At 36.4% G+C, this 17,146-nt stretch overlaps 1 protein-coding gene across 3 annotated transcripts in view; it reads left to right on the top strand.

Annotated features, from left to right (window-relative positions):
- Nucleotides 1–17,146, top strand: part of LOC127847485 (nuclear valosin-containing protein-like) — a 46,058-nt gene that overhangs the window by 15,582 nt on the left and 13,330 nt on the right. For all 3 annotated transcript variants that reach the window (XM_052379447.1, XM_052379445.1, XM_052379446.1), the window contains 11 exons: nucleotides 3,295–3,396; nucleotides 3,609–3,726; nucleotides 5,918–6,059; nucleotides 6,660–6,797; nucleotides 9,511–10,073; nucleotides 10,706–10,785; nucleotides 11,203–11,325; nucleotides 13,795–13,899; nucleotides 14,246–14,308; nucleotides 15,819–15,941; nucleotides 16,686–16,785. In XM_052379447.1, coding sequence (XP_052235407.1) covers nucleotides 3,295–3,396; nucleotides 3,609–3,726; nucleotides 5,918–6,059; nucleotides 6,660–6,797; nucleotides 9,511–10,073; nucleotides 10,706–10,785; nucleotides 11,203–11,325; nucleotides 13,795–13,899; nucleotides 14,246–14,308; nucleotides 15,819–15,941; nucleotides 16,686–16,785 — 1,657 coding nt within the window. The remainder of the gene's footprint in view (nucleotides 1–3,294; nucleotides 3,397–3,608; nucleotides 3,727–5,917; nucleotides 6,060–6,659; nucleotides 6,798–9,510; nucleotides 10,074–10,705; nucleotides 10,786–11,202; nucleotides 11,326–13,794; nucleotides 13,900–14,245; nucleotides 14,309–15,818; nucleotides 15,942–16,685; nucleotides 16,786–17,146) is intronic.

Here is a 17,146-nt window from a genome sequence, read left to right as displayed (position 1 = left end):
CTGAAATATAAGCTCTGTCTGGAATACATACAATACTTATTGGTCTGAAATATAAGCTCTGCCTGGAATACATACAAGACTTATGGTCTGAAATAAAAGCTCTCTCTGGAATACATACAAGACTTATGGTCTGAAATGTAAGCTCTCTCTGGAATACATACAAGACTTTAGGTCTGAAATATAAGCTCTCTCTGGAATACATACAAGACTTATGGTCTGAAATGTAAGCTCTGTCTGGAATACATACAAGACTTATGGTCTGAAATATAAGCTCTGTCTGGAATGCATACAAGACTTATGGTCTGAAATATAAGCTCTCTCTGGAATACATAAAAGACTTATGGTCTGAAATATAAGCTCTCTCTGGAATACATACAAGACTTATGGTCTGAAATATAAGCCCTCTCTGGAATACATACAAGACATATGGTCTGAAATATAAGCTCTCTCTGGAATACATACAAGACTTACGGTCTGAAATATTAGCTATCTCTGAAATACATACAAGACTTATGGTCTTAAATATAAGCTCTCTCTGGAATACATGCAAGACTTACGGTCTGACATATAAGCTATCTCTGGAATACATACAAGACTAATGGTCTGAAATATAAGCTCTCTCTGGATTTACATACAAGACTTATGGTCTGAAATATAAGCTCTGTCTTGAATACATACAAGACTTAAGGTCTGAAATATAAGCTATCTCTGGAATACATACAAGACTTATGGTCTGAAATATAAGCTCTCTCTGGAATACATACAAGACTTATGGTCTGAAATATAAGCTCTCTCTGGAATACATACAAGACTTATGGTCTGAAATATAAGCTCTCTCTGGAATACATACAAGACTTATGGTCTGAAATATAAGCTCTGTCTGGAATACATACAAGACTTATGGTCTGAAATATAAGCTCTGTCTTGAATACATACAAGACTTATGGTCTGAAATGTAAGCTCTCTCTGGAAGACATACAAGACTTATGGTCTGAAATATAAGCTATCTCTGGAATACATGCAAGACTTACGGTCTGACATAAAAGCTATCTCTGGAATACATACAAGACTAATGGTCTGAAATATAAGCTCTCTCTGGATTTACATACAAGACTTATGGTCTGAAATATAAGCTCTCTCTGGAAGACATACAAGACTTATGGTCTGAAATATAAGCTATCTCTGGAATACATACAAGACTTATGGTCTGAAATATAAGCTCTCTCTGGAATACATACAAGACTTATGGTCTGAAATATAAGCTCTCTCTGGAATACATACAAGACTTATGGTCTGAAATATAAGCTTTGTCTGGAATACATACAAGACTTATGGTCTGAAATATAAGCTTTCTCTGGAATACATACAATATAAAGAAGTGAAACTCCAGCTGCTGGAGCAGTATTGAATTTACAAGACTTATGGTCTGAAATATAAGCTCTGTCTGGAATACATACAATACTTATTGGTCTGAAATATAAGCTCTGCCTGGAATACATACAAGACTTATGGTCTGAAATAAAAGCTCTCTCTGGAATACATACAAGACTTATGGTCTGAAATGTAAGCTCTCTCTGGAATACATACAAGACTTATGGTCTGAAATATAAGCTCTCTCTGGAATACATACAAGACTTATGGTCTGAAATGTAAGCTCTGTCTGGAATACATACAAGACTTATGGTCTGAAATATAAGCTCTGTCTGGAATGCATACAAGACTTATGGTCTGAAATATAAGCTCTCTCTGGAATACATAAAAGACTTATGGTCTGAAATATAAGCTCTCTCTGGAATACATACAAGACTTATGGTCTGAAATATAAGCCCTCTCTGGAAGACATACAAGACTTAAGGTCTGAAATATAAGCTCTCTGTGGAATACATACAAGACTTACGGTCTGAAATATTAGCTATCTCTGAAATACATACAAGACTTATGGTCTTAAATATAAGCTCTCTCTGGAATACATGCAAGACTTACGGTCTGACATATAAGCTATCTCTGGAATACATACAAGACTAATGGTCTGAAATATAAGCTCTCTCTGGATTTACATACAAGACTTATGGTCTGAAATATAAGCTCTCTCTGGAATACATACAAGACTTAAGGTCTGAAATATAAGCTATCTCTGGAATACATACAAGACTTATGGTCTGAAATATAAGCTCTCTCTGGAATACATACAAGACTTATGGTCTGAAATATAAGCTCTCTCTGGAATACATACAAGACTTATGGTCTGAAATATAAGCTCTCTCTGGTATTCATACAAGACTTATGGTCTGAAATATAAGCTCTCTCTGGAATACATACAAGACTTATGGTGTGAAATATAAGCTCTCTCTGGAATACATACAAGACTTCTGGTCTGAAATATAAGCTCTCTCTGGAATACATACAAGACTTATGGTGTGAAATATAAGCTCTCTCTGGAATACATACAAGACTTATGGTCTGAAATATAAGCTCTCTCTGGAATACATTCAAGACTTATGGTCCAAAATATAAGCTCTCTCTGGAATACATACAAGACTTATGGTCTGAAATAAAAGCTCTCTCTGGAATACATACAAGACTTATGGTCTGAAATATAAGCTCTCTCTTGAATACATACAAGACTTATGGTCTGAAATATAAGCTCTCTCTGGAATACATACAAGACTTATGGTCTGAAATATAAGCTCTCTCTTGAATACATACAAGACTTATGGTCTGAAATGTAAGCTCTCTCTGGAATGCATACAAGACTTATGGTCTGAAATATAAGCTCTCTCTTGAATACATACAAGACTTATGGTCTGAAATGTAAGCTCTCTCTGGAATACATACAAGATTATGGTCTGAAATATAAGCTCTCTCTGGAATACATACAAGACTTACGGTCTGAAATATAAGCTCTCTCTGGAATACATACAAGACTTATGGTCTGAAGTATAAGCTCCCTCTGAAATACATACAAGACTTATGGTCTGAAATATAAGCTCTCTCTGGAATACATACAAGACTTATGGTCTGAAATATAAGCTCTCTCTTGAATACATACAAGACTTATGGTTTGAAATATAAGCTCTCTCTGGAATACATACAAGACTTATGGTTTGAAATATAAGCTCTCTCTGGAATACATACAAGACTTATGGTCTGAAATATTAGCTCTCTCTGGAATACATACAAGACTTATGGTCTGAAATATAAGCTCTCTCTGGAATGCATACAAGACTTATGGTCTGAAATATAAGCTCTGTCTGGAATACATACAAGACTTATGGTCTGCAATGCTTCTCACAGGAGCTGGATTTGCCCATACTGAAGCTGGCGGCCACTGAGATCGTGTCTGGTGTGTCAGGGGACTCGGAAGCCAAAATACGGGACTTGTTTGAGAAAGCACAGGTAGTCATTGCTATGGAATAATGTAATATTTGATAAATGTTCAATGTTTTTGGGATGCTAATTTTGTGAATTTGATGATACAATTTTACATCTATCTTGTTCTGTTGAACATGCTTGCATGTTCTTATTTATTGTGCATGTTCCCACAGTAATATTGATATTGACCTGTCAACTCTTTGCACAGCCTACAAGTTACCTGTGTATATTTCCAGCAAAATGCTCCCTGCATTATGTTCATAGATGAGATTGACTCCATCACGCCAAAGAGAGAGACTGCCTCCAAGGATATGGAGAGACGTATAGTGGCTCAACTCCTAGCTTGCATGGATGGTACATAAATAGCCATTTTACTGGCATGGTTTAATTGCTGTTACCATACATATGTTAGAGATTGTCTGATCTTTCAGTCTACAAGTGTAAGAGATGATGCTCTCAATGTAATTATCATGACATCTGATTTTATAATATTCGGAAATAATATTCTGAAAATAAGCCATTGTTGCTTCATAATTAATTATGCCTCCCTTCAAAGAAGAGGGGTATATAGTTTTGCTGGATGTCGGTCGGTGGGTCTGTCTGTCGGTCTTTCTTTCGATAGACCAGTTCGTTTCCGATCAATAACTTGTCATCGAATTGTCTGATTGGCTTGATACTTCACATGTGCATTGGCCTTGGACAATAGACGACCCCTATTGAAATTGGGTCACTAGGTCAAGGTCAAGGTCATTGTCACAATAAGTGTGAAAAATCGTTTCCAATCAATAACTTGTCAACGAATGACCGATTGGTTTGATACTTCACTTTTGCATTGCACTTGGACAGTAGATGAACACACACTATTGAATTTGGGTTCACTATTTTTAAAGGTCAAGGTCATTGTCACAATAAGTGTGAAAATCTTTTTTGATAAATAACTCGTCAATGAAGGTCACTGTCACAACAGGGCTTTTTTCTTGATTTGGGGAAAGGGCCTGGCCTTCCATTTTTTGGGAAAAATATTGACAAAATTGAAAGGGGAAGAAATTTCTCAAAGCTTGAAATTTGGGGAAAAGTGCACGATATTAAAGAAATTGTCTCAGGGGAAGGGGTCTTTCTCTTAGGAGAAGGGGCCTTTATAAGGCCCTTGATAAAGAAGGAAAAAAAAACTGCACAATAAGTGTGAAAATTGTTTCAGATCAATAACTTGTCAACGCATTGACTGATTGGCTTGATACTTCACATGTGCATTGGGCTTTGACAGTAGATGACCCTTATACAAATTGGGGTCACTAGTTCAAAAGTCAAGGTCACTGTGACATTAAGTGTTAAATTGGTTTCCGTTCAATTTGTCATCAAAAGATTGAGTGATGGGTGTCAATTCCCTGTTTTGGGGGGCATCTGTCTCAAACCCTGGAGCTCTTGTTCAAACAGTTTTCATCCAATCTTAATTGATTTTTATAAAAAATGATTGAGTTTAAAAGCCTGAGCAGAAAGTACAAAATGTGAGCTATTAAAGTGGCTCTACGTCTTGTGTCTGTGGTCATGCATGTGTAGTCTACTTTTAGCCCTTTACAACTCAAGAAGCCTCATTTTTGACTCAATTATGAGGAAAATTGGTCAGAATGTTAATATTGACAAAATGTAGGACAAGTTTCAATCTCATTTAGAATTTCTGTGCAGAAAAAATCCAGGATGAGTTTTATTTGGGTCAAGAAAGGGTAAAAACTAGGTCATTAAATCGAATTCTAGAAAAATAGTATAACCTCTATAGAAACAACAAAATAACTAAACTTTAATGCTTAATGATGAAACAGAGTGGTTATCTTGACAATATTTGGTCCAAGTTTCAATATGCTTCAAGAACTAGGTCACCAGGGCAAGTCTTATAAAAATCTTGTTCCAACTCTAGAAGCCACATTTATGTATAAATCTTGAGAAAGAATTGTCTGAATGTATCTCTTGAGTCAAAGATTGAATCTGGGTCAGGTAGAGTCAAGCATGAAGTCACTAGGCCAAATCATAGAAAAGGCATGTTCCTACTATAGAAGCCACATCAATGACTCAATTTTGATAAAACTGTGTCAAAATGTTTTGTAGTCACAATGACAAGGCATAGTTTGTATCAAAGTTTGTCAAACAGGGTCAATAACTAGGCTACCAATTAGGTTGTCAATTTTGTGTAAAACATTTAAATCACTATAAGCCACATGTTTGACTATATCTTGATAAAACTTGGTCTCAATATCTATATCAATTTTAAAATCTGTGATAATTTGGGTCAAAAGATATTTCACCAGGTCAATGTTAGAAAAAAACTTGTTAGAGTCCAAAAACTTGATCAGCTGTTGTAGTCATAGAAAGACCTTATTAATACCATAATTGTGTTATTTGTGAACTAATCAAAATAAAAGTAAAGTGGTGGAACAATTTTCAAAGATTGTACTTGGTTACTTCACGTGACCCAGTTTAGAAAATGGCAAGGCGATTCGTGCAATCTTGTTTACTGTACCACAATGTCATGCATTGCCTGGCCATGTTTCAGACCTGAACGCAAACCCCAGCTGTCATGTGCTGGTCATAGGGGCCACTAACCGCGCTGACTCTCTCGACCCAGCACTGCGCCGCGCAGGCAGGTTTGACCGCGAGATCTCACTGGGGATCCCGGACGAGCAGGCAAGACTGAAGTGAGTGGGGGCTGTGTGGTAGGGTATTGAGCTCTGCAGCCTGTTGATTAAAATGGCATGTTAATTTTACTGATTTAAATAAGTTTTAGAAGCGACAACAATACCAAACATTCAGAAATTATGAAAACATACCTTTTGGTTCACAAGAAGTAGGTTACAGGATACTGCAGGTGCTTTGTCATTGACTGACATGAATGCTCATATTGCTGTTACAGGATACTGCAGGTGCTTTGTCATGGACTGACATGAATGCTCATATTGCTGTTACAGGATACTGCAGGTGCTTTGATATGGAATGACATGAATGTTCATATTGCTGTGACAGGATACTGCAGGTGCTTTGTTAAGGACTGACCTGAATGTTCATATTGCTTTTACAGGATACTGCAGGTGCTTTGTTATGGACTGACATGAATGCTCATATTGCTGTAGCAGGATACTGCAGGTGCTTTGTCATGGATTGACAAGAATGCTCATATTGCTGTTACAGGATACTGCAGGTGCTTTGTCATTGTCTGACAAGAATGCTCATATTGCTGTTAAATGATACTGCAGGTGCTTTGTCATGGACTGACATGAATGCTCTTATTGCTGTTACAGGATACTGCAGGTGCTGTGTAGGGGGTTGAGGCTAGAGGCTGGGTTTGACTTCCAGTGCCTGGCCCACACCACTCCTGGCTATGTGGGTGCAGACCTCATGGCCCTCACGAGGGAGGCTGCTATCACAGCAGTAAACAGGTGAACAACAAACAACTATTGAATTGTGTTTCAATAAATTGAGATTTTTTAGGTTGTTGCAACTTATTCTATTCAATTGTAGTTCTTTAAATTCCGTTATGGAATTGTAGTTCTTTAAATTCTATTATGCAATTTAAATTTCTTTATGAAATTGTTGGGGTTGTTATTGCTTTATATAGCTTTATGCAGCTGTCTTACTTGTAGACATGGTTAGACTCATTATGTGTTTGCAATATTTGGGTCTGTACATGGAAATTTTTTTTACTATTTCCCTGGATAGCAATCTGTTAAGTTTTTCCTTTAATGTAAAAACAATGTTGATCATATACCCAACATTGTTATCATGGTCATTATTATTTAAATCAGAATTTAAATTGTACTATTGATTCAATAATACTCAAAATGCGACTCGTAAAATTATCTCTTTTGAGTATCTGAAACCACTCAAACTTGATGTGCGACTTACACAGATGCTGAAATATACACCATTCGTAGGATATCTCAGCTCAGTTTGGAAAGGGCTCGGATTCGTTTAAAAACACGGCGCCAGAGGACAAGGCAGTTTTCTGGCTGTATTGAAGCCTTGTGAATACTCAAGCAGATGTAAAATTGTGTGCCCAATCATCATTTCTCTGTAATTTTTGATAATGATATATGGGCCAAGTTTGAAAAGTTTTTAAAAACATTCTTGCAAGAGGCGGAGCTTTTTTGCTTATATGGTTAAATTGAAACCATGTGAATACTCTAGAATTAACATTTTTTAACAATCTTAATGATAATCATTTAGAACATTTGTTATAATAATATTTTTGCGGAAATTGATAATGGTTCCTCTCAAGTAAAAATTCCTTGTATGGCATAGTAAATAAACTGCTGCGCCATGAGCGCATGATACGCCCGTCGTTCGCCAATGAAGTAGTAAGGTAATAAATAACCCTTTGAATCATTTTTTTACTTCAGTTTATTTAATGAAATCACGAAATTTTGACGAACAAAGTCGCATAACTCTGGAACGACAATTCAGAATTCCGTCAAAAATGAAAGGGGATCAGGGTTTATGAATATTAAGATTGTGTTAAAATTTGAAAAAAATCCATCGAAGGATATTTGAGCTACGGTAGGACATTCAATGAAATCACGAAATTTTGACGAACAAAGTCCCATAACTCTGGAACGACAATTCAGAATTCCGTCAAAAACGAAAGGGGATCAGGGTTTATCAATATTAAGATTGTGTTGAAATTTGAAAAAAATCCATCGAAGGATATTTGAGCTACAGTAGGACATTCAATGAAATAACGAAATTTTGACGAACAAAGTCCCATAACTCTGGAACGACAATTCAGAATTCCGTCAAAAACGAAAGGGGATCAGGGTTTATCAATATTAAGATTGTGTTAAAATTTGAAGAAAATCTGTCAAAGGATATTTGACGTAGCGTACGACATTAACAGACGGACGGACGGACGGACGGACGGACAGACGGACGGACAGACGGACGGACAGACGGACGGACAGACGGACGGACAGACGGACGCGGGGTATACCATAATACGTCCCGTCATAGACGGGCGTATAAAAACTCAATCTACAGGTCACATATGCTGCCAATTTTTATTAAACATGCAGAGAATATTCCTCCAAATGATTTGAGTGCTGAGCTCAAAAATGGTTCTGGTCTGCTGAAAAAAATTGCCACCAGGGGGAGAGGGAGATTAGCTTTTATGGCTAAAGTTAAACCTTGTAAACACTTTATAAGTCATATTTGTTTGCCAATCATAATGGAACTTTCTCAGATCATTTGTTTTAATGGTATCTGGTCAGAGTTAAAAAATGATTCCAGCCCATTGAAAAACATGGCCGCAGGGTGTGGGGAGTTGATGTGGTTTAATAAAATCTTGTAAACACTGTAGAGGTCACATGAATTGTCCAATCAGATATAAACTCTTGAAGTCACATTTTTTGCCAAATCTTCATGAACAATGCCTGAACATTTGATTTCTCCAAAAAGTGAGATATGATTTCAGTATTGAAAACATAGCAGTGCCTCTTTTCCTTATTTGGCTATAGTGAAACCATTTAAACTCCCTAGAAATCTAATTTGTAACCCATTTATCATACAACTTGCTAAGAACATAAAAGTGTGTTGTTATAATATCTGGGCTGAGTCAAAGGATCATGGTTTGTTCAACAACATTGCCACCAGTTTGCTGGGCATTTTATCGTGAAACTACATGCTAAGAACACTTCAGTCTTGCGATCTCAGATTAGTGCTTTAGAGCCTTTGGCTCTCTTGTTAAATGATTCACCAAAAACTTTAATCATTTTGAGGGTGTAGTGGGTAAAAATGGTCTCCCTAGCTCAAAGGTCAAGGTCACAATTACAGGTAAATGGTACAGTGTAAATTGCAAATTCCTGGCGAATAAGTATTTCTGAACAGTAACTTAATCATTCATAATGTATAATAATTTTTATTTTATAAAAAATGTTTAAAATGTTGAGAAGGTGTGTCACCCCTTGGGAAAAGGTCAAGGTCTCACTTAAGGCCAAAGGTTAACATGTGCATGGTGCAGTTTGTTAAATCATTTAACGCATGTTGGGAATTGGCTTGACAGGTTGACTAGTTTATTTCAAGTTATTATGGAATTAAGAAAATAAAGAAAACTAAAGTCTTCTTATGTTGTTCTTAAATGGGATTTCTGTTTTATTGTAGAGTGTTTCAAGCTCTGCGTGCACAGCCCCAGACAGGCAGTGATGTCCTGACTCCTGTCTCCAGCGCGTCTAACACAACACTGCCAAGTGTTACTCACTCTGCTAAGACTACCCATACACTTTACACATCCTCTGTTGTGGAGGCTGGCACTGATGACACCAGGCAGGCTGTTAGGGAGGGGAAAATAGACTCAGTTGACGAAGGCTTAGAAAGAAAAAATTGTTTAGATCTTAGAAATTATGGTGTTCCAAAAGAAAGCATCAATGCTCAACGTACTGACAATACATATTTTGGGGTTCAGAGTTTTGAGGGGATGGACGCAAGAGATGCAAGCAAGGTCAGTATGGAGCAAAGCACTGGAGCTTTGAGTGATACAGGAGCTTGTGTTGCTGGTTCTGCTGCTAATAATTTACATGATTTTCCTAAGGAAGGAGTAAAGATACAGGAGCTATCAAAAGTGTTGGACATTACCAGTGAAAGCTACAGTATTGTGGCAGCAGTAGATAAAACGTCATCGGCTGGTAATACCCTGTCCACTCCCAAAGAATCTGAACTGCAATCAGGTAGTACAAATGAAAGTACAAACTATGTAACCAGAATGTATTGAGAATATTTATTTAAAGTTAATAAGAAGCAGCTCTGCTACTTAGGCAATATCTCTGATATAGCCTTATTTGTTATTTAATATAGGAAATTGATGATAAGCGAAATGAAATTGTCATATTGGGAATTATGGATCTTTTTAATTGCTTGGTACAAATTGCACAAACCAATTCAAATTCTCATTTACATGCATTTTGACTTAAATTGTTCAGTTTCAGTGCTCATTTTTCCTGTTTCACTTGCAGATAATCCACTTTTGGAAAGAAATTTTCTTTCCTTTTGGAAATTTTTCAGACAGCAATTGGGAATTTTGAACAATTATTTAGTTCTTTGTCTATAAAAAAAGTCAGTCAATTTTTGTATTCATAATGTCACAGCTTTTCCCCAATAAATGCTTTACAACATTCCCCCATGTTAAGTGATGTTATTGAGGCATGTTCAATTGCTGTCCTGTTTGAAGGTGCACACTGAAACCGATTGTTCATCATGTTGTCTGATAATATTATGACCTTTTTCTGTGCTGACCTGGTTTAAACAAAACTGACTGCCCAAAGTTCGCCATGTTTTCTGATTCTATTGAGACCTGTTTCAGTGTTGTCCTGGCTGAAGGAGCACCCCCCTCTCACAGAGTCCCAGCTGAGAGATCTCTACATCACCATGACAGATTTCCAGGTAAACATCATCACTTGGCTTGGCTGGTTAGCCAAGTGGTTAACATACTTCACACCCAGCTAGCACAAGTTCAGTTCCTACTGCCAGCATATGTGAGTGTGATGGTATGTGAGTGTGATGGTATCACAAAACACAACAGGTTGTGTTTCCTCATGGTACTCTTATTCTATTCCCTCCGCTCCCGTATTAAAATAGTTTTAGGTAAACTTAACAGCTGGAAGTTGAAGCTATAATTCAAATCCAGTTAATAAATCAGGAGTCTTGTGACACACTCTATTTCCTCTCAAAATATAACCTCAGGCTTAGAAGGACCTTATACATTGCAAAACTCTCACACACACAACTTGCGAATTCCTTTTCTCAATATGATGCTCATTCACTATGAGCTGTACAAGAGAGGTTTCCTCTGTTATATAGGAGGCCCTGAAGTGTGTTCAGCCATCTGCCAAGCGCGAGGGGTTTGCAACAGTTCCGGATGTTACATGGGATGATATCGGTGCCCTGCAAGACGTCAGGGAAGAGCTGCAGCTAGCGATACTGGTAAAGTAACCTTGTGCCTTCAGAATTCATAATGATGCCCCCTTCCTTAAAGAAGTGGGGGTATATTGCTCTACACCTGTTGCTTGGCCGGTAGGTAGGTAGGTAAGTCTTGACAACCTTACATGCAAATAAGTATAGTGGTCACTTCTAAAAGACACCTATTGATTTGTGGCCACCAAGTCAAATGTCAAGGTCACAGGGTTTGGTAACAGAAAATTTACTTCCGAACTCTGTTTTAAACCACTGTTACCTATGATCATGAAAATTGGTATATTGTTTACATGGTAGGTAAAGACCATGCATTTTGATTTTGTGGTTAGAACGTCAAAGGTCTAGTTCACATGATGAGCTTGTTTAAAGAAATTGGTTTTATAATGATATCAAGAGAATGCCTTGACATATGATTATCAAAATGTGTGTGCTGGTTACTTGAAAGTAAAGAATAACCACAGTTGATTCTGAGGTCAACAGGTCAATGTCATAAGGGCTTGTGACAGAAAAATAGTTTCCACTCAATATTTTAAGAATGCTCTCCCCTACTGTCATGCAAATTGATGGAAAGTATGTCTCTTAAAATTTAGGTCATCACATCAATGACACAAGTGATTGTATCATGAACTTGTATTTTGCATGATATCTAGAGAAATCTTAGGATCACATAAATTAGTCTGCTGGTTAGAATTTATGAAGGATGACCCATAATGATTACTTCTTACTACTCAAGACGCCACATTTTAGACTCAATATTGATAAAACTTGGTAAAAATATTTGTATGGACAAAATCAAGAATAAGTTTAGGTCATGTGTCTTCAAAACCTTGTTCACCATGTTAAATCTGAGAAACACCAACCAACACGACTAGTTACCATTCAAGTCATAAATTAAGTTTATGTTACATGTGTGATGACTCTTATTAAGATTCAATTCAGCAATGATGCTGTTTCTCCACTGCAATATTATTTGTGATAGTAGAGTTTTCTTTTGTTTATCATTTTTGTGGTATTGTTATTCAAGGTTTGATTGATTTAAGCTTCCCAGAGCAAGAAGTGATCAGCGTTAGCTATTGTGATCAATTTATGTAATGCATTATGTGGTGTATATTGCACATTGTCAACTTTAAGCTTGTTACAAATCTAGAGGCCATATTTTACATCCAATCTTAATGAAATTGGTCAGAAAGGCCAGATTTATTATTCAATTTTGATGAATTTTTATACGCCCGTTTTAAAAAAACGTGACGTATTATAGTTTCACCTTGGCGGAGGGCGGGCGGCGTCCACAGCAGTTTCCGCTCTCTTATTCAAATAGTTTTCATTTGATCTTCACCAAACTTGGTCAGAAGTTTTGTCTAGACAATATCTAGGTCAAGTTCGAATATGGGTTATGCTGGATCAAAAGCTAGGTCACAGGGTCACTTAGTGCATTTCAAGCATTTAGCATGGTTTCCGCTCTCTAATTGAAGTAGTTTTTATACGATCTTCACCAAACTTGGTCAGAAGTTGTATCTGGACAATATCTAGGTCAAGTTCGAATATGGGTCATGCCGGGTCAAAAACTAGGTCACAGGGTCACTTAGTGCATTTCAAGCATTTAGCATGGTGTCCACTCTGTAATATAAGTAGTTTTCATCCGATAATCACCATACTTGGTCAGAAGTTGTATCTAGACAATATCTAGGTCAAGTTCGAATATGGGTCATACAGGGTCAAAAACAAGGTCACAGGATCACTTAGTGCATTTCAAGCATTTAGCATGGTGTCCGCTCTCTAATTGAAGCAGTTTTCATCCAATCTTCACCAAATTTGGTCAGAAGTTGTGTCTAGACATTTTCTAGGTCAAGTTCAAATATGGGTCATGCCGGGTAGAAAACTAGATCATGATCACTTAGTGCATTTCAAGCATTTAGCATCATGGTGTCCGCTCTCTAATTGAAGTAGTTTTCATCTGATCTTCACCAAATTTGGTCAGAAGTTGTGTCTAGATGATATGTAGGTCAAGTTCAAATATGGGTCATGGTAAAGTTATCAAGTTGTCCAAAACGTTCAAACGGGGGTATCTTGTGACAGTTTGGCACTCTTGTTTTTAATAATATTTATATTGATAATATCTAGGCCAAGTTTGAATCTGGGTCATGTGCATAGAAAAACTTGCTAACCTGGTAAAATCTATATAAAACTTGTTTCCACTCTATAGGCCACATTTATGACTAAGTCTTGGAGAAACTTGGTCAGAATGTTTATCTTGACAAAATGAAGGCCATGTCTGAATCTGTGTCAAGTGTCGTCTAAAACTAAATCACCAGGTCTATTCTTCTACATTTGGTATCTGTGAATGAAGGTGAGCAATAAAGGACTATCATGGCCTTCTTGTTTTATAAAGGAACCATTATGTATGATGCTGGTAAAAAAATAATCTGATATTTGCTAATGTAAGAACCTGACTGAGCTTGTCCTCATGTGTGCCTGCAGGCTCCAGTACGACACCCCGAGCAGTTCCAGAGTCTTGGTCTGACGAGAGCACAAGGCGTGCTGCTTGCCGGGCCACCAGGATGTGGAAAAACTCTCTTAGCAAAGGTAGTTTATTCTTTTAAAGTATTCCATAGGAAGTCCACATAAGAACTGAACTAAGAATATAATTTAAGACTTTCTGCAAGATATTCAAAATTAGCAAATCGCAGAAAGAATAGAATCTTAAGGCATTAATGTGAAAATTATGAAGTTTAAATAAAATGAACTGCTACATTTACAATAGCATATACTGAGCATTTATTAATCCCCTGTCATGAATGAACATATTTCATATGTTTTTTTAATCCATAGAATTTTGTCTCCTCTTCATATTTGTTATTTTCCAGAAAGCATGTGACAAGTATTTTGAATGTGTTAAGGTATCTTTGCATCTGTGTTTTTGACCTTGCAGGCGGTGGCCAACGAGTCTGGGATCAACTTTATCTCTGTGAAGGGACCAGAACTGCTCAACATGGTATGTGGGAGCCTATAGATATGTTAATTAACAGGAAATTAGTTACCATCCACAGCTTTATTGTCTTTTATTCAGTCGCACTGTATTATTTGCATCGTTGCATATGCTGTATGATCATGATTTTTATAATCACATCATTGCATTTTCTGTATGATCATGATTTGTATTATCACATCATTGCATTTTCTGTATGATCATGATTTGTATAATCACATCATTGCATTTTCTGTATGATCATGATTTGTATAATCACATCATTGCATTTTCTGTATGATCATGATTTGTATAATCACATCATTGCATTTTCTGTATGATCATGATTTGTATAATCACATCATTGCATTTTCTGTATGATCATGATTAGTATGATCACATCATTGCTTTTTCTGTATGATCATGATTTGTATGATCACATCTTTTGATGCCCAAGGCATCTTCTGAGATGCAGCATAGGTAACAGTATGGTTCACTTCAACTAACTCAATAAATGGATCAAATGTTTTTTTTTTTTATTGGTAACAAATAAAGCAAGCAAAAGCAAACATGTCTCTTTAGCAAAGAACAGTGCTCCAGTCTCTAGATTGACAATTTCCAAAACAGTGACAGAAACAAGAATCAAATGAAGAGAATTTTAATCATTTACCAATGTTTGCTGCATTATTTGAACGTTACCATTAATTACTTAATTGTACCAACATCTCAAGAGGAGCGTGTATCAAAAGAGATTGGTACTTTTCAGTTTTATTATGTGGAAATAAGAACACATTATTTTCTTTTATTTCTGTTACAACTCATGTACTACCATAAATGCAAAGATAATGAATGTATGTATAATTATAAACCAAATTGCGTTATCGATATTAATGTTCACAAGGGTGAACATTTTATTAAAATGATTAAAAAAAATATTAAAAAAAAAAATTCAGGGTAGCAACTTTGAATCTCTGATAATCTTTACTTGTTTGGTAATATTTTTTTAAACTTTGGTTTTGGATGTAAAATGCCATGGCAATAATATATTTGCAAAGAAACAACTGAAAATCGCAATGTTGTATTACATATTTTAAAACATTATTCTTCACAAATAGAACTATTTAAAGACATCTGATGTAAACAAGTTTTCAGTAGGCATTTCTTTCTATAGCTAAGCTTTTCTAGGACTTTGTTACAATTGTGTTTATGCCTTTATATATAATTACAGTTTAAATGTCATTAATTATTAAACTATGGGTTATATTAGACTCACCATAGACATCTGTGTATGTCCCAAGACACAATCTTGTTTGATTTAGCACTTCTACACTTATTAAGGCACGACATTCAAACTTGCATGCAAAGTTTCTTATGATATTGAGATGAGGTTGTGCAAGTGCATGTTTTACCATTCTTTATTCAAAATCGTTAAGTAATACCCCTTTTTATCTTGGAATTACTAAAGCATGATTTTAATAACCTATTACACAATGAGACATTAGTTGTTGCAGCGTGATTTACTCTGGTCTGTTTTCAGTACGTTGGTGAGAGCGAGAGAGCAGTGCGTACTGTCTTCCAGCGGGCACGTAACTCCGCCCCTTGCGTGATATTCTTTGATGAACTGGATGCACTCTGCCCAAAGCGATCTGGGCACTCTGAGGTTTGCTTGGCCTCACATAATAGTAAAAAACCTACTAAAAATCTAATTACTTCCAGAAGTTTAATTTTGCAAATATATTTAACAATGGACAATTACGAGCCAAAATAAATAAAATTCTGTCAATAATGACCATTTGTGTTTTGTTTACGGAAAAATTCTCTGTTAACCCAAAATGATGTATTTCATCTAAAATCAAGACTGCTTGCTACAAGTCTGTGAAACTTCCATGGACGTTATCTATGAACACTCAACACACTCACATCACCTTTATGACCTTGACATAGACCTTCTTTTGGACCTTGACTTACTCAAATGAGCCATTGATTCATTTCTGATAATGATTCCACTGTGGGCATAAGTGTTTATCAAATGGATCTTCTTGTTTTGTGTTCAAAATTTTGCAATTTCTAAAAAATACTAAAAACAGACTTCATTCTTCTTAATATAGCTGTATGTTTTACAGACATGAACACGTGTACTTATATAGCTGTATGTTTTAGCAACACATACAGATTCCACTGATTTATTTAAATGGATTTATGTTCCTATTTTGTTTCCAAAAAATATTTGCACATTGTTAGAACAACACTGTTTGGATCACTTTGATACTTAAAGCAAACCATCATGGACAGGATGTTTCAGCTGTATTGAACATGACGTTATTTTGGACAAGGTGTTCTTAAGTGAAATATTTAAGGTTTGATTTCAAGGACTATTGTTCAAGTCTACAGATTGTGTTGCTAGGGCAACTCCAGTGCGCGGGTGGTGAACCAGCTGCTGACAGAGATGGATGGCCTGGAGGAGCGCAGACAGGTCTACATCATGGCCGCCACCAACAGGCCAGGTACCTCTGGGCGAGGCTGAGAGATAATCTTCCTTAGACATGGGCATTGGCTGGCAATTTGTTTATTTCTGTGTCAGTCGGCATACTTTGTCATTTCTGGTTAGATTGTTAAGTGAAAACTTGAGTTTTTTCACAAAAAAGTTTTTATGCCCCCAGGTGTCATATTGTCACACCATTCCGCCCCATGGTCAGGTCAGTGTCATATTGTCACACCATTCCGCTCCATGGTCAGGTCAGTGTTATATTCTCACATCATTCTGCCTCATGGTTAGATAAGGTTACATAGTTTCAGTCTGTTGATCTCTCAAATACCTATTGCATAAATGTCTTTCTATTGACCAATACATTTTAGAAAGCACAT

The sequence above is a fragment of the Dreissena polymorpha genome, chromosome 10, assembly GCF_020536995.1.
Source record: "Dreissena polymorpha isolate Duluth1 chromosome 10, UMN_Dpol_1.0, whole genome shotgun sequence".
NCBI classification, from domain to species: Eukaryota; Metazoa; Mollusca; class Bivalvia; order Myida; family Dreissenidae; genus Dreissena; species Dreissena polymorpha.
Note: the sequence above shows the minus strand (reverse complement) of the source record. Positions and strands in the feature narration are given on the sequence as shown.